Source organism: Brachyistius frenatus, unplaced genomic scaffold, assembly GCF_029030835.1.
Source record: "Brachyistius frenatus isolate BFR_SWC_R1_liver_20210118 unplaced genomic scaffold, ASM2903083v1 Contig_354, whole genome shotgun sequence".
NCBI classification, from domain to species: domain Eukaryota; kingdom Metazoa; phylum Chordata; class Actinopteri; family Embiotocidae; genus Brachyistius; species Brachyistius frenatus.
In genome coordinates, this window is record NW_027210953.1 from 92,706 (window position 1) to 111,677 (window position 18,972).

Below are 18,972 nucleotides of genomic sequence, written 5' to 3' on the forward strand. Positions count from 1 at the left end.
TTTAAGATGGATCGAATGGAAACATTTGAAAAAAAAAAAAAAAAAACTTTCAAAGTGAGATATGAATCCCCGGCCGGTTCCATTCGAGCCTCCGGCAACTCACGACTTGGCCATCAAACCGAATTTCAATAGACATGGGTCATTCTTCTTTTATATTTCAGTGGGAAGCCATAATTTCTCAAGATGCATACAAAAAAATAAAACCCCTCGGCAATATTTTAATGCACATTTTATGAGCATGAGTTAACAGAAGAATTGTTTGGTTGAGCTACTTTTATTTTATGTTTTACCTCTTCGACTGAATACAAAATTCTCCTCCCTTATTAAAGTTATATGCCGCCTAAAAGTAAGACTTTAAACAGAACTCCCACCTCCACCGAAGCTTTTTCAGGTAAAACTAAACAATTAATCTGTATTTTTAGATGATGTTCTCTTAAAAATATACTAGAATTGAACATCTATTATAATATTTATCTGGTGACTATAAAGAAAACTGAACATGATTTCACGTACGATTAGTTAACAATGCAAATTCACATAGCAACCGTTGCTACAGTAGATTGATATGGACGTATAAAACTGCCACTTCAGAAACCAAACATGTGACCTTGCTCATACAAAAAAGGGAAAACTGTCGCCAGCCAGGATCATTTTTTTAGTGTTCCTAGTCTCCTTTCACTTTTGATGCTTTCAACATTTGCAAGAATGCCTCTCGACAGTGTGAACTTTTTCTGTCTAAATACTCTCAAAGTGTCAAAACGCTCAGACCTTGGAGAAATGAACACAGTCTCTATTCAGCAACTGTGCCGGTTGGACTTGTGACGTCACAAACTCAAACTCAAGCTCAAGCTCTTGTCCTCACTGGCCAACTTTTGGTCTGGAGGGAAAAAGCACCACGTGGCCGTTAAGTTGCAGAGATAGCAAAACTATGAGACAACAGAAAACCTGTGATTCATCATTCAGAACAGAATCAGACAATCAGAAGAAAGAGTCATTGATATCAATGAGCCTTAAAGACGGGCAAAAAACAGAGCCCCAGAGTGAAGCCATAGGAAAGTGCATTTAGATGATCTTTGGGATTGAAAATCACAAAAATATCCTCTTCGGATGTCAGTACAAATAAAAACAGTAGAAAAGTGTTAAATATGGGACCTTTAACTTACTGTAGACTATCCATGGATGCGTCATATGTTTATGGCCCTACCTCAGGACGATCTATTTTTTTTAATTGATTTTCACGAATGGATGAGAGTCGAAAACACTCCACATGGTGACTTTCACAGTAGCTAGCTAATCAAAATAAAATCGCTGTTTCCCGCTGTGCTGCTGTAACCGAGCGACCATACCGTTCTTTTATGTTCTTTTCAGTATATTCACAGCAAATAGGCCACCAGTGACAACAAAATCCTCAAAAGGGCAGGCGATGCCCCGTCAAGTCAGAGCACAGAACAAATTTAATCCTGTTGAAAGTGATATCTTACTGCACGTAAACGTCTCTGTCTCAGAAACGTTTACGCCCAAATTAAATCAAAGAGACCCGGATAAAGTACCGTTCAAGTCCCCCCCACTTTCTGATTTCATTCTCAGTGTCCTTTCTTGTGATGTCAGAAAGCGTATCCGACAATGTCCGCGCGCAATCAGAAATGTGAGTGTCGGCTAAAGAAATTAGTGTCACTGTTTTGTTTTTGTGCCGACAGGATCTAAAGCAGCCTTATTAGAGACGCTGTTCAGTGTGTCATTCTGCTGCCGGTAATTCCTGATGAGAGCTTTGAGCCGAGCTCCTCTATTAAGCCTGATAATTGCGGGAGAATAGACGTCATATTTGTTTTATTTTTCCATTTTCGGTCCATTAAAGACCAAAACATAAAGACGGGGAACAATTCAAATAATGGTGCCGGGCCTGATAAAGCATGGAAATCTTTATTATTTTCCAGATGAGAAATGAAATCTTTGTATTGTGAGATCTTAAAGCCAAAGGCTGTTTTTTTTTTTAAGCCTTATTATCCTTTATTATTCACAATGACTAATTTTTCTGTGTGTGTCCGTCTCTGTGGGATGCAGTAAGTCAATAATAATATTCTAAGACCAGAGACAAAGGATGTACCATTCCTGATTTGCTATTTCATTTCATATACTCAATGTCCAAATATTCGATTCCTTGTACTTGATGATAACTTTAATTCGCTGTCATGTATAACCTCATATTTACCTTCGCCGAGGAGGTCAAGTTTCAGTGCGGTTACCTGGTTTGTCAGCAGTATTACAAAAAATGACCAGCCAGATTTTTATGAAACTTGGTGTCAGGGTTTACTACAGGCCGAGGAAGTACCCTGGACTGAGTGCCTTAAGCTGCAATACCACAGAGTGCCACTAGAGGTCGGCTCCAAAAAGCCTCAGGCTCCATAGACTCTTATTTAACTAGTCTAATAAAAAATGTATGTCAATTGTTGTTACCTAAAGTCACTCCTTCTTATTCGTTTTCTGGAGGTCCACCTGAAAATAATCCCTCATTCATTAGAAAACAAGCCTCAAAATGCTGTGTTTTTGGGGGCGTGTCTGTTTGATTGACAGGCCTGTGGTGCAGTCAGGTTAAAGCTATCGGTGGGCGGGACAAAATAATTGTCTAACCGATTCAGGGACTCCAATCTAAATTCTTAGGGAGTCGACAACCCAAATAATCCCATCGCCTCAGGAGTTTATATGAAAGCAAAGTACAACCTGAGCGCAGATGTATTCTCTACGCGTTGCACTCCGGAAAAACTTCAGGTCCTTTAACTCGGTGGGTACCCACAGAGCGCTGACTTATTTTGGTCATTGCACGAGTGACCTTTACATCCTCTACTCTGTACGAGTCTCATTGATTTGCTCTTCAAAGCAATGTAAAACTCCTTTTTTCTTTTTTTTTTTAAACCAGATCCCCCGTCTGCTTCAGTATGTCTCCCTGTGATGTGGAGGGTTGTTTCCCGCTGAGATGAAGCCGTACTGAATGTACTGAAGAGATTTTAGCTGATGATTCACAGCAATGAGAAGTCGTAGCGTTCAGGATATTTGAACACATTTCCAGATTTTATGTAAATTTGATGATGTTTAAGGTCTATTTTTTGACAGTCCATGATCTTCCTTTTGCACTATTGCCCTAACAAATAGTACATTTTGCAAGATTTTGGAGGATTTGTTTTTAACACTGTCAATCTGAGTTTTTGTGGACTTACTGATGTGTCCCATATTATGTGGTGCTGCAGACAATGCAGCACTGTTAAGGAAGTTGTTTTTACCTTTTTTCTTGTTTAATAAATTCTTCTTTGCGTTTCCTCCGCAGGGGCTCAAACCGATGGACCACAACGGGCTGTCAGATCCTTATGTCAAGTTGCATCTACTGCCCGGCGCCAGCAAGGTGAGTTCATTAATAAGAAGTCTGTGGGGTGTTTTTGGACTTTTCATGACTGCACCTCAAACAGTGTGGGATCAGTATTGAGTTGACTTGCTTCCTGGAGTTACTGTGATTAAAGCTTTGCTTTTTTTTCAGGTGAGCATAGCTTAGCATAAAGACAGCAACCAGATAAAAACAGCCAACCTGGCCACACCTAGCAGCATATCTAAAGATCACGAATCAACATGGTCCACCTAATTTTCTTTAACCTGTACATATAAGGTGGAAAAAAAAAAACAAGTCATAAGCAGGCTAGTTGTTTCTACCCGTCTCCAGTCTTTATGCTAAGCTAGGCTAACCACAACCTGACTCTAGCTGCGGCACGGAGGTGAGAGTATGAATACGAGTATATGCTCAGCTCCGTGTTGTGTTGAACGTAAGGTTCATCCTCCGAATGTCTTTGAGCAAACACTGACAACAGCAACTGTAGTTCTGGAGGAAAGAAACTGCTTTTCTCTTGTTCTCTGCGCCTTTCCACGCAGATATGAACGCAAAATGAGGAGGAGAAGCTCACGGAGGGGAGACAAATTGTACAATAAAACAATTACAGTACTTTCTGTCGTGACACAGAAGAGTTCCCTTTACAGAGGCGGGTTCGACCTTGTTATGAAAATATTATACCGCCAAACAAATTGAGGAAACATTAGCAAAATGATTAAGTACTAAACAATACCTCCCAAAATAAAAGCCTGCATAGGACTCACCAGGGAAGTGAACTGCCCTGCTCGACATCTGCACACTACTACACTTGTATATGCATATTTCTGAATTCCTCTGAGCACAAACTAAGATGTCAAGAGATGACGAGAACAGGAAGAGGAGGTCGTGAAGGGTGCAAGATAATGACCATCCATGCATCCGATATCAAAAGAGTCAAACACACAAACCACAGTTTTAAATGTTTTTTTGTGACTGTAAACTGATCAAATTCTCAGACGTGCGAGCTTCGATTGGGTTAATAATGATGATAATAACAATAATAATAATAATAAGAGTTTTCAGGAATATTATTTTCTTTGCACTGAGCCCGTGTCTTGTGTTTTTTTTTCCTCGATGGCTGTAAAGAGACCCACATGAGGAGGCGCACTAATAATCTTTCTATTTCTGATTCGGGGAGCGCAGCGGTGTGGGAATATCAGTGCGAAGGCCTCATCAGTGTAAACATGAACTGACCGACCCAACATGCCCACTTATCAATGCGATGCGCCTCACTTGTGAAGATCTTGCCTCTTGTGATCACGCTGTGCGCTCAGCTTCGGCCCGCTCGCTGTCACAAGTGGACGCACTCGAACAGACTTATCTTTTGGACCGTTGACGAAGAGCCATTAAAGCTCTCGGAGGGTGGTGGGGTGGTGGTGAGGGGGTCTCAATCTGTCGCAGCGCGATCGCTGTATTACAGCCAATAAAATCACAAAATACATGTGTATGAATCAAAAGATTGAAAGATTTTAAAAGGACACATTTGTCGGGGTTTTTTCTAGGAGAATTCTTTAACCTGCATCCAGCAGAAGTCCTTGAGGGTGATTAAATCCTTTCATTAAAACCCTCTTATCTAATATAGATCCAGTGAATCAGTACATTGCACAAAAGCAGCTTATTGAAAGCCAAAGCGGTGCAATTATCCATCTACCCGACTCAGACCTCCCTTTTGTTCCAATACCATTTCAAACTCGTGTCTTTGGATCTGAACTTTTCTAATTGTTTAGGTAACTTCAGCTTTGACGTGGCGCCACGGTCACGTTACGTCTGACTGCGGTTTACTCATCTCTACTTCTGTATGACTTACTGCGAGTCATTGTTTTACAACTTCACCGGAGAAACTTCGGTGTTGACGCCGTGAAAGACAACAGCAGCAAGCGTCTGTACAATTAACGGGAAAAAACATGCAAGTAGACTTTGTGTTCTACGATTGGAGCAACAAAGAACAAAAAGCTCGACAGCAAACAAAATAAAGAACCCAAATAAAAATGTTACAGCTACAGGAAAGACCGCGTTGCTGAAGGGTTTGTTCTCATTATTATGACCATTTGCGACAACATTAGGCTTTCATCAATCTGAGCTTTACTTGTTGTAGACAGGATCCTAGGGGGGAGTCTGTGGGACATCCGTTATTTTATCACAGCAACTATTTAATCCTAATTATTTATTATTATCTTTAAGTCATTAGGGCTGGATAATGTTTAAAAAAATAATAATGTGATGCCGGTTGTGCTACCTCGACTTCAATACCAGTTCCTGAATGACACTTTTGTTTTTTATATATATATATATATATATATTTAAATCCAATTCAAAATAAAAAACATTAAACATTAGAGTACAAATCTTTAGTTTTCATGCAGTTTAGAGCCTCACATGGAGGTAGGAGCAAAACTCAGACAGAAGAAAAGTGAAATAAGGCGTTCTAATGTAAGATTGACGTCAAGATTTTGACTCCAGTGTAACAAATACTGTTATCTTTAGAAACAGAAACATGTCCGTGTGGATTTAGCCTGGGTATCAAAATTTGGTACCGAATGACTAGACATTTTTCGATGCCATATAGTACCAAATAAATGTGGTCAGTCAGTCATTTGGGAAAAATGATTTATTTGAGTTGATGCTCTCCACAATGATTGGTTTTAGGTGGAGCCCAAAGCATCCTGGGAGCTGCATCTGACTCTGATAACGGCGAGGGGGAAACCCAGAGGCCAACGACCATTTTTCACCGAGGGCCCTCATACATAAATAATACATTCGTTTCACTGTCCATCTCATTTTTTTGTATGTCACTGCACTGCAGTAAGTTTTCAGGACAAAGTCTGCAGAGCTGGTTTGATGACAGCAACGAAGTCACGGTCTGTTAAATGAATATACGGCAACTGAGATGTATCGTACCGTAAAACGACACTCCGACCACTTCGAAGTTTGGTCAGAAAAAAGTGCTGTGACACTTCAATATGCACAATCTCTTCATATCTAACCTGAACACACACACACACACACACACACACACTCGCAGATGCTGCTTTGTACTGTCACAGCTCGTTTTCCTGGAATTTAAAAGCCGGGTTAATTAGCCCGATCGCTAAGATAGAGTTGTAATTATTAGCACGAGAATCTGGAATTAGCCATTCAGAAAAAGCGCCCGAGGACCGAGCTGAAACAGTAGTGCAATAATTGTCACGCAACACATGGAGCGGCCTGTAAAACAAATCAACAGACTGCCTGCTGTTGGGTCGGAAGTTGGACCGCTCATCCCTTTTAATCACTGGAGTTAAAAGGAGAAATCCGCCAACTGTACATATCATCTGTGATAATATCCATCTAACCGATACCTCAACAACTAGTGACCAGACTGCTTCGTACGTTCATCGCACCCTGAAGACGAGTCAAAGAATTTGATCCTCGCAGGAGGAAAGTCCGTGTAGTTTTACCGTAATTCTCTTGTTTACACAACAACAACAACAACAACAAAAATCTCTGGTTATGACCACGATCACTAAATGTTTGTTTGCTCTTCATTCAGCGGAGATAAACGTGAGGGATGCTTAAAAGATGTTTTTGTTGTTGTTGTTAAACCTGTACACAAACTGCGTTGCTATGGTTTCAGGCTAAAAAAAAATACCCCCATTGAGAGTAAATGACACACAACTGTGTCGGTAGTGATTCATCACTTTATTTGTTCTAATGGAAATTTTATTTGTTTTCTCACAAGATATTTGCTATTTGGCCCTCAGTATCAGACGCGCCGTTTGGCAGGATTGGTCTGGAGGAGCCAGACCTTTTCTCCACACCACGCCGTGCCAGCGCCCGAAGAATGGCCTGGCTGCACCCATGTATCATTCTGCTATAGGGGAACAAAAACGCTCCGGGATCGTTTGTTTATTTCCTCAATCACAATCGTCCCGGATGGCAGGAAGCAGAGGATGCAGCGGTGAGAGGAGAGAGTCCTAAAAATCCCTGCAAAAATCCCAAAGCTGAAAAGAGGCCGGTGCCGAAGTGCCTTAAAGCGTAATACCACCGATGGCCACTAGGGGCCGGGTCCAAAAAGCCTTCCGGCTCAAGAGACGTTCAACTTCTCAAATCAGATACTTTTTCCACGAGTCGCAATGATGTCATTCGCTAAAGTCAGTCCTTCTTATTAGTTTTCTGTCGGTCCGTCTGAAAATAATTTCGTCACTATTTAGATATTAGGCCGTAAAGAGCCACATTTTGGGGCGGGCGTCTCTGTTTGATTGACAGGCTTGAGATGATGTTATTAAAAGAGCGTCAGTCAAACCAAACAACAACACGGAGCCGGTGACGGAAATTTGACATTTCCATCAGGTTCATCCGTCTGCTTTTATACAAATGAATAGAAACGACACTAACGACTGCACAAAATGATCGGTCGGCTGAAATAATGGCAATCAAAGGCCGATCCACACGGCTGAGTTTGGCTCGTTCCTCCGGCCATTTGCCACTCCAACCATCTTCCCTTCCCGCTCTCTGCTGATGAAGTGGTAACATCTTGTGAACGGATGCCGTGACGTCACAGTCAAGCTCTTTTCAAAACGTACTTACTGAGCTGATTTTTAAATGTACTTTTAAAACTTTGTGACCGGCGTCGTATCGCTTCCAACTCGTCGGTGTGAGTTTCTGCAAAAGATTTTCGATCCTTGTCCTGCAATGATGGGGTACCACTGCTGATGCCAACCACCCAGCTCCTTTCAGCTTCGTGGCATTAATTTGAGCGTCACGGATTATTTGACCGGTGGGTCAAATAGAGGTTTTCCACGAGGAGGACATGCTGCCTCTTGGATTTAGTCTCCCGTCTCATGAGGCCTCACGGAGGTCTCTGCATGTCGCTGCCGGTAAAACAAGTCAACCTTCTCCCCCGCTTGGATATTCCCTCAGCTTGTTCTCAAAATAATCGTTAGGCTCGGTCTAAGAGCCTCATTAAGACCCACTAAAGAGGTCATAAGTTCTGCTCGCGCTCTAATCAGAAGTGAAGTTTCATGCTCTGCCGAGAAGCCGGATCACAGCTTCATCTCCTCCGAGACCGCGATCAAACAATGTAAATGCCGGTAATTATTCCAGATGAAACCGCCGAGCGCCGACAAGAAGTGAACACTTGTAAAACGGGGGGATGTTTTGACAGGAGCGCAATGTGATAAAAGTGACATAGTTGACAAACATGGCGCACACTGAGTGGAGCAAATATCTGAAATATCAATATTTTCATATTTGTAAAAACATTGGATTGCTAGCACAGAAAAAGATCAGTGTCACGTGGTGCGAGAGTTACGCCTGAGGTGGCTGATAAAACGATAAAACTAATGTTTTAAAAAATAAAATAAAAAAAATAAATAACATTTGTCTCAGAAATTGAACAGATGAATTACAAAACCAGTTGTTAAGTCAGTAGCCGGCTGTGAAAGGAGACTCAAGCAAAATAAAATATGAATCTTCTGTGAAATAATACAGATTATGCAGAGGAATATACAAATGTATGAAATTGACAAGGACATTTTCAGTCAGAAGAATCAAGAGAATTAAGTATATTATTAGAATAATTTTTAATGCATGCTGATCACACATTTGGTAGAGGGGGGAAAAAAAAAACTGCTAAATATTCACTCATTATCTATTTAATTCCGTCTTTCTTTCGTCGCTCTCGCTTCACTCTTGAACATTGTGCGATTTCAAGGATCTGAAGCGTTACGAGGCGTTTTTACCCTTTAATTAAATCACACCTTCAGATCAACCGGCCTCAATGTGATTTATTGACATCCCGTGCAACACTGCATTGAAATTCAGCCGATCGCTTCCTCTGCTTTTCACCATCGGGCCAACAATCCACTTCGAAGAGCGTGGAAAATAATCAAGGTGCCCCCTCCCCCCCCCCCATTGGCAGTTTACAACACTTTGACCTTCACATGGCGGACGGGAACACTGCGTTAAGACAGTGATGAAGGACCCAAACAGACAGCTGTAACACCTATTGACTTATTTAGGGAGGATTTTGCCTGTTTTATGTCCTTTTATACAGGGAAATTATTTTTGATATTCACCACAGCGACACTGTTTGGTAATTGTTTTGAGTGACTCTCCGTTTTCCGCACCTTGTACACTTAAACAATAAAAGGCTCTGTGTGTGTGTGTGTGTGTGTGTGTGTGTGTGTGTGTGTGTGTGTGTGTGTGTGGTGGTTCATCTTCATACTGTATATTACAGTGAAATTAATCTTAGCAGGGATTTACAAGGAATTTTCTTTTTTTCTTTGGGTGTGAAAATGTGATTGTCAAAAAAGATTAATTTGACAGAGAAAATAAATATTTGTTGTTATTATTCAGTAATTATTTCTAGTGGTCCTCTACAGGACTTGAACTCAAGTGAGATAACCATCCTGAAGTAACAGTTTGTTTCACTTCATCCGTCGTGTTAATAGCAGAGCGTTTCTTCCTGTTCTTCTCATCGACCATGTCAACACATGTAAATGAGGCCTCTGCACCACGCGTGTTACATAAAGGAGCATTTAACCCGACATTTTTGACAACAATTAAAAGGAAGACAATTGGTATGGACGCGCCAAGTCGAGGACAAGTGTCCTCTCACGCTTGCCAGCTCGGCTTGTAATTACAAATGTCTTCTTTACCGTACGTCTCGCCAGGTAAAAATAAACGTTAAAAAATATTAAATTAAAGGACCCTCTGCTGAATTTGAATCAGAGACATTAAAATAATATGCATTTTAAACACCCCGAGCCACCAGCATGTCCAACTAGAATTAATTCTGATGCAAAACATTCGTCAAGGTGTTCAGTGTCTAACGCACCAGCGCAAACGCTTTTTTCAGACACGTTTTATTGGAGAACAAACAGCTGAAAACATTTGATAATTCAGGAGAGAAAGAAGGGAGGGTGAAGTGAATAATTAATAGAAAGCATGCAAGATTGAAATTTTATAATTTATTTTAATCATATAACAAAAATATTTCATTTGCATTTTTATGCAAAATGTGCTTATCAGCCTTAAAAAAAAATAGTTTTGAAAGCTCATTGTGTGTGTGTGTGTGTGTGTGTGTGTGTGTGTGTGTGTGTGTGTGTGTGTGTGTGTGTGTGTGTGTGTGTTCAACACCCATCCCGTGTGGCACAACCACTGATTGAGGGAGAAACAATCAGCGAGAGCCTCGTTATGTGGAAACCCGCCATCAGACTTGCAAATAATCACACCAGCTAATTGATTAAATTCAAAAAAAAAAAATCACATGTCCTCGCCCACGGCGTCTTCGTCCTCTACACCTCGTCGTGTTCGGCGGCACTCTCCGAGGATTTCCCCGCACAATAATCCACTGATAAAACCCGTGTCGGCCTGTCACGGTGATTTTCACCACCTCGTCAAATATTTTGCGATGGATGCAAAGGTGAGAGTGGGAAATTTTTTTTAAAAAAGCGACGTAGGTCCTCGGTGACTGCGACCATATTTAATTCACGCAAATGCATCTAATCAAGTCGCTCACTGAAGTTCTGGCCGATACACCGATGAGAGATCTCCGTTTATACCAACGCTAAGAACAATATCCATCTGGAGAGTTGCACTATCAGTCACATCATTTCCAATCTTCATTTTAATCGTACCAACAACTTTGAACCCTGGAGGAAGCAGCCTGAAGGACTTTCATCACAGATTGTTATTCAAACCTGCAAGAACAGATTGTACTTTCCAAGTTGAAACGGCAACTGGTTGCCCCCCGACTAAAGAAGTTCAACAATAGTCATTAGTTCAAGCCAATTGTCGACTACTCGTTGTATATCTGACATTAATTCAAATATTCAATATATATATATATATAAAAATAACTTCAGTCAATCAAAAAGCTCAGCCTGTAACGAATGTTTCTCCGAGTTATTCATCACGTCTCTTACAAGGAGGCAGTTCAACGGTTTTATTTTTCTTCCCGTTACTAAAAGATGAATGAAAACTTGGTCGACTGAGACTTTTCTCTGCAACATTGTCAAAATATTCAAGGCCGGTCCTATTTTTTTTTTTTCTTTTTTACACATTAAGCGGTACCAGGAAAACATCAGCTTACGCAGTTGTTAGTCCAATATTCCCTCTCCTTTGAGCTCTGTTTTGGTCTCCACCAACTCCCGAAGGAAACGTCTGCCTGTGACGGACTATAAAATAGTTTTCTCACAAATATGACACAAACAGAGTCTTAACCAGAGCGGCCGCGGCGACCGTCTGTCGACTGCAGAGTGTTCGACACGTTGAACTGTTCGGTTTTTGTATTCACTTCCTGCATTGCTTTGATTGCGCCTGTCACTTCATGTAAATGCGTCCCCTGCTGTTTATATATCATCCCTGACGGTGTTCAGTATGCAGCAGTGAAGCTCATGTTTGCTTGCGCGCCACCGAACGTCGAAGCGTTGACAAATCTTCAACCCGGGCGGAGAGGCTTTGTACATTTTCAAGGATGTTTCTATAATTCTGGCAGCATTTCAATGACACCGACACGAGAAGGGATGAGCTCTCCTGATCTGTGGGAGGAGCCGGCAGCTCACTCAATCGGGGACGATGCTCCGTTCAATAACCGCCCGCTTTGTTTTTGTCTTTCAGGCCAATAAACTTCGAACCAAGACCCTGCACAACACACTCAACCCTGTCTGGAGCGAGACCCTGACCTACTACGGCATCACCGACGAGGATATGGTCCGAAAAACACTCAGGTATGCTTGATGTCACGAGGAGGAAGACAAGGGAAGGAAGGAAGGAAGGAAGGAAAATTAGGAAAGGAAAAGTAAGAAAACAATAACGAGTAAGAAGAAGGAGTGGCAAAAAAAAAAAAAAAGAAAGAAAGCGTTCAAAGGAAGGAGACGTGTGCCTGAAAAGGAGAGAATGAACAAAAGAGGGGAAATGAAATGAATACAAGGAAATAAATGGGGGAAAAGAAGGAAGCAAATGGGACTGAAGCATTGAAAAAGGAAGTGAAGACATGAAATAGGAAAGCAATGGAAGTGAAGGAAGAAGATGAGACCAGAAGAGGAGGAAAGGAAGGAAATAAAAAGCAGTGAAAAGAAAGGAAGGAAGGAATGAAACTGAAGTGAAGGGGGAAATAAGAGGGAACGAAATAAAGGAAGTGAAAGAAAGAGGTGAAGGAGTGAAAAGAAGGAAATCAAAGGAATGGAAGCGAAACAAAGGATGAAATCTGCCTCTTCTTGTTTTGTTTTTTGCCTGAGTTGCTGCGGATCTGGTTTTTTTTTTTAAGGGTTGAGGAAAATAATTTTCTGCAAGCGATGATGTTTGACAGTTTCTCTTCCTCCTGGCTCCTCAGGTGAATGACTATATCACAGCCTCTATCTGACAACGGACATTTTGATCCAGAAAATGACTGGTGTTTGTATTTATCCTTCCTGTATTATCCCCCCGCCCCCCGATCACCATAACAGTTGGGAAACCCTTTGTGGGATCTCCACATGGCACTGGACTTTGCGTTCGGTCGGTTATTTATGTTTTCACCACGACACCTGAAAACAGACTTAAAAACCGGGAACCCGAAACTTCCGTTGCTTCCCGTGATGAATCCGACGCTCTTATGCAACGGAAAGTGTTACTTCACCATTCTTTTGCTCATTTATTTTTACCGCGGTGTTAACACTGTGCAATCAAGTGGCGGAGGTAGGTTACGCAATCATATGCACGATGGTTCGGGTAGCAACAGGAGGAGATCCGGTGATAGGTGGGCCGCGTCGCAGAGGTGGATTGTAGTTTGCTTTCGTCTTCTGTTTCCTCTACCTACTAAAATACCTCTACAACTATATTTTGAAGAGACATGGCCCACAGACGACAAATAATCAAGTTTTTAATGTTGGTCTTTTTGTTTTATATCCTCAACAGTTGAAAATCTCCTTGACTATTTTTCCATTTGTGCCACAATGAGATGAGCATTTGTGCTTTCAAGTTAAGGGTCTTAACCCTCGTGTTGTTCTTGAGTCAAAATGACCCGCAGCTGTGTTCAACCAAGTTCTATTTTATTTATATATTTTTATATTTTTTGGGGATCATTGGTCATCACTCTTTAAAGAAACCCTCACAGCCTCCTTGTCACCAATGATCCCAAAAAATATGGAAATAAAATAGAACTTGGTTGAACACAGCTGCGGGTCATTTTGACCCGAGGACAACACGAGGGTTAATAACTTTTAGGTGGTTTGCAATTAAATTTGGTCCCGAAATTCTTTGTGGGACTTTAAGGGCTTGTTAGCGTCTCATCTAAGCGCCGTATTCCCACTGACCTCAGGTTAAATGATACTGTAGCTGCGAATTGCTAGTTCCCTAGCAGGCTGACATTAGCTTCGCAGAGATTAACTTTATTGTGAATTAAATTCTGTACCAGTGTTGCATAACACTGCACTGCATCCGACATCAAAGCACCGAGCTGACGGTCCATCCACAGATCAACAAAATCAAAGACTAGTTGCGTCACCAGACGAAGGAAGTTTGACGTTAGCCGTACAAAAGGGGAATGAAATCAACCTCAAAGACGAAGCCAGAGACTTTGATTTGTTGTTGGAAGGAGAAGCTTTTCAAAGTCCGATGGCATCTGTTGAGCCCGAGTTTACAGCATCAGTGAGTCTCTGTGTGGGCGGCGGCGGCGGCAGGCGAGGGGGAATAGTCCTTCCAGGAAACTATCAAATAATATTTTTGCTTTACAACAAAAAAAAAAACAACCATCCATCCATCCGTCCACCGAACGGGAGAAGTAGTGCCTATAAAATATACACTACCTTCTGCTGCGATGCAACAAAATGATCTTTAAGAAAGTCTGAAAACTGGATTCACTCAAACTATTAAAGTCAACTATTGAGTGTCTGTCATACTGAAAGAAGCCTCCTTGAATCCGCCACTATTGAACGGCACAACCAAACTGCATGTCCATCTATGCATGCAAATCATTTTAAATAAGCAACAAACAATTTCTGATCAACTTGCACATAATCATAATATTTACAAGTCCCTCCGTGTAAAACTGTTTTCCTGCTACAGATTACGAGCTGGGAACGACGTGCTGAAGTAGTCGTTGAACATTACTGGTTAGTGTCGTGTTGCGGACCATAAAAAGAATAAAACACTGTATTTTAAATGCATTGAAAGTCAGAACAGCAACGGAGGTCTGGAGCCTCGGCAGCAGAGATGTGATCTGATGGACGCTCGTCTCCGAGCACGAGCCCCCCAAAAAAAAAAAAATTATTCACAATAAATATTTCACAGAAAACAATAGACTGCGAGAAAAAAAAAAAAAAATCTTTTTTTTTTTTTTGTAAACTGGAAATTTGAATTCAGCACCACCTGTCCATATAGCAGATGTCTTACCATTATTATTATCATTATTATTATTATTATTATTATTATTATTATTATTATTATTATTATTGTGAGCCTGATTACATCACATCCCCTACGAGCCAGCAGTGCCGACACGTATTACCGGAGCCGCGGGGTTTGGAAAAAAGGCTGCATGTTTTCCACCGGCTGATTATGCGCTGAAGAGCACTTTAAAACAAACAGTTTTCCCTCTACGTGCGCTCGATGTAGCCATGCATGTGAATCATGTCATGTCTGGCTGTGAGTGCTCGCATAGTGAGGTTTGGGGAGGGAGGGGGGAGGGGGGGCTGCTCTCTGCATTTTATTGAAAACATAGGTCTGCCGGGAGCACCAATAATTGGCTTTCATTATAAATTTAATGAAATGGTGGAGAGGAATATAGATCTCGTGTCTGGAAAGTAAAAAAAAAACAAAAAAAACGGTATGACGTGCGAGCGCCTTTTGTACTTTTGAGAGCTACGCCGTCCATCATTGACTTTTTCGAGGCCAGGCTACGGCCTACTGTGTAGTATTATGAATATTCAGCTGTATTGTCTTAGACAAAAGGGTGTTTCCTTTTTTTTTTTTTTTTTGCACGGAAAAGGAGGAAGCGTTCACGTCTTCGGTGGAAAACCAGATTGGAGACGGGCACGTCATGTAAATCGGTGAACAGGCTGAAGATACCACGCACCGAAAGCACAGTTCAATTCAAGCGGCGCTAATTAAGTAAACAGGAGGAACACGGCCAGATATGTTTAAGTTGAATTCGTGATGCGGTTTTTAAGTGATTTTGACATGATCGGGAACAACGCCGGTTTTAGTGCCGTGAGACCGGCGATCCCGGAAGAGTCAAGCGGGAGTAGAAGCAAAGATGGGTTTTTTTGGGTGAGAATTGAACCCCTGTGATGGAAGATGATGGACCGCAGGTGGGAAACGACCGGTTTGATGGTTTTAAAGCCGACTTTCAGCCACAAGACCTGAAGCTGAGCCTCCCTTGCGTTCATGTCCTCCTCTGTTCTTCTTCCTCTCAGGATTTCAGTGTGTGATGAGGACAAATTCCGCCACAACGAGTTCATCGGGGAAACGCGAATCCCCCTCAAGAAGCTGAAGCCCAACCAAACCAAAAACTTCAACAACTGCCTGGAGAAACAGTTACCTGTAAGTCCAACGTGCACACGCACGTGATTATTTTAACGTTGTTGTAAACATGTGATACCCTTTTTTTTTAATTTTTTTTATTGGAATAAAGTTACTACAGCCTGAAACACATCATCACTCTCCACAATGCTGTATTCCGGTATATGATGTACACTACTTTGCTGTTTTATACTATGCAACATGGTACAGTGTGCAGTACTCTACAACACTATACTCTAGTATACTACATTGACTTACATGCTACAGCAATATATTAAATTACTTTTTAAGTACTGCACTAAACCATGCTGCAGTAAAGTAAATACTATGCTATACTTTAGATATACCATACTACACAACATTACAAGCCTAGTCCAGTTTATACTATAGTATACTATTCTATACCATATCACAGGCCTACTCAAGTTTAGAATACACTATACTGAACTATATCATACTGTACAATACTGCCCTATACTACACCATACTACACTATATTATAGGCCTACTGTAGTTTAGAGCACACTATGCCATACTATACTATAGTGTACCATACTATACCATACTTTACTATACTATATCATACTATACCATACTTTACTATACTATACCACACTGTAACCATGCCAGACCATACCACATATTGAAAAATATCTTCCTATGATTTATGGCTGTGTTTTCTAGTTGTGTTGTATAGCGTGGGCCTCCGCAGAGATTTACAACGTAATATGTGATTTATATGAGACGATTAAACTAAAAATGAATCGGAAGATGAGTGAAAGGCAGCGCTGAACAGTGACGCAATTAAGTGAGCATGTGGGCGGCCTGGGTTTGTGATATTTGATGCAGATTTCAGCGGAGATTAATATGCAAAACCTCGGATGTAATATGTCATTGATCCAGTGTGATTTATAGTGCATGTTAACAATAGGATCATAAATCTAATCAGAGACATTACCTTCACATGAACATATTATACTGAATCGTTGTCCACCTTCCCGTTATTCAATAATCCAGATCAGACCAGATCACTGCACTCTTCTGTTTTCACTACTGAATCATAATTTTTCCAGGAGATATATTACACATCTAAATGTCGAAGGCCTTATTACAGTGTTGTACGGAGAGTAAATACAGAAGGCAGTCTGGACTGTTTTTATCGCTAACAAATCTTTTTATCGAATGCTTTTCACAGGAAGAGAAACTAAACGCGAACTAATTAAAATATCCAGTCACACTACATTCAGGACGGGGGATGCTCACTATGACAGATGTTGGTAATTGTTAAGATGAAACAACATTATCCATAACTCATTTCTTCACACCGACATTATTCGTGTGAGGTCTTATCAACAAAGAACAAGAACAATAACAACCAAAAAAGGAACAACAGTGTCCATAAGGATTTAAACCGACATGACAGATTAGACCGTTGGGTTTTGAGCCCATAAGTGGAGTGCGGGAGTGGATTATGTGTTATGAGAGCATGGGAAAGGAGTGAAGTGTCATTGAACTGTGATTGAATATCCCTTTTTAAAATGCCTACACACTTTTTGGTTTAAAAAAACAAAAAACAAAACGGATGCAGTGTAATTCTGGCTCGTCCATGTTTAGAGTACAGAGCGCCTTGTTGTGTTTGGAGAGACGAGTTCCTGTTGCTCCTCCTCATATGCTTTGTTGTCTATGTGGGAGTGTGAAATAGCATCCAAAAATAAAAAATATGCTTGTGCAAAAAAAAAAAAGAAAAAAAAAGAAACTGGTACCAAACAGCCACGGTGCATTCAACATTCTAGGCCCTGATTTATTCACGGTTTGTTTTATGTAACTACGTGTTACACTTCCACATTTTAAACGTGTATTGTTGTTGTCGTCATACGTGGATTTGAGTAATGACAGCAGACGAAATCAGACACGGCGTTGCACGATGAAATCATAACTTGCGGGTAAAAGCTGTGCGGTTTGCACTTTCCAACATTATCTCTCTAAATATTTGTAGTATAATCAGAATATCTTGAAGGTACTGACAGAAGAAGAATGGGCACGGTGTGATCAGAGTGGATATCTACAGTAGACGCTGTCAGTGCTGACAGAGAAGAAGCTGACTCGGCTGTTTTTATGGCCACCCCGAACAAAAAGCTGACTGTGTGATTACACGTTTTTCGGAGCTTCGCTGTGACTAAATGTGAAATTGGTTTATTGAAAACTGCTGCCTGCAGCTTTACAACAGCTATCTACAGCACAGAGTAGATGCACCTCTGTACAGTTAAGAAATATGGCCCTAAAATAATATCACAATATCTCAGGGTATTTCTAAAATCTTTACAATATGAGAAAACACTGAAAAATATATCATTAATTTCAAGAATATACAATTACAATAGAGTAGCTGTATATACTGTTGTTTTATAGGTAGACTACATAAAAGTGGACGTCTGTAAAATGACACCGATGTGGAATTGCCATAAAAACTGCAATACCACCGGGGGCCGCTAGGGGGCTGGCTCCATTAGATCCCTATTAAACTTCTCATGAAATAAATACAAAGTCAATCGATTTTTTTTTTTTTTTTCCGCAAGTCAAATTCCACAATCGTTTTGTTTTTTTTCTCCCTTCTGTTGCAAGTTAGCTTGTTTTGCATTTATGAAGCAACGCGTCGTACGTCTCACCCCTCGCCGACGAAAGCGTGAAGCCCAGTTTGCCTGTTTTTTTTTTTTTTTAAATTTTGCACACAGAAATGCTTTCGAGTCAAAGCGAAGCCGTGACTCCCGCTGGTTCCAGAGAGAGGAAGAGCTCAGACAGGTAGCTTTCTGCTCCGCTTGCTCTTGGATGACGAGCTCTGCCTGAACGCGGGCTGCTGGTTGTTGTTTTGCGTGCTGTGGGGGGAGAGAACAGAGCACCGACCATTTAATCATCTCATCCAGCAGCTCGCGGTGCCCGTCTTATTGATGGCTTTGACCTGACAGTGAAGCGCTCCGACAGGCTCGTTCAGCTCATAAACAAGTCAGTCAGCCCGTGAGAGCCTCTCCACTGGACACAGGTAGAAACGCAGTGAAAGGAAATGAATAAATATTTCGATGGTT

At 41.1% G+C, this 18,972-nt stretch overlaps 1 protein-coding gene across 1 annotated transcript in view; it reads left to right on the forward strand.

Moving 5' to 3' along the window:
* Nucleotides 1–18,972, forward strand: part of doc2b (double C2-like domains, beta) — a 92,900-nt gene that overhangs the window by 57,172 nt on the left and 16,756 nt on the right. Inside the window, exons 3-5 of the mRNA XM_069723967.1 lie at nt 3,320–3,394; nt 12,011–12,120; nt 15,787–15,913. Coding sequence (XP_069580068.1) covers nt 3,320–3,394; nt 12,011–12,120; nt 15,787–15,913 — 312 coding nt within the window. The remainder of the gene's footprint in view (nt 1–3,319; nt 3,395–12,010; nt 12,121–15,786; nt 15,914–18,972) is intronic.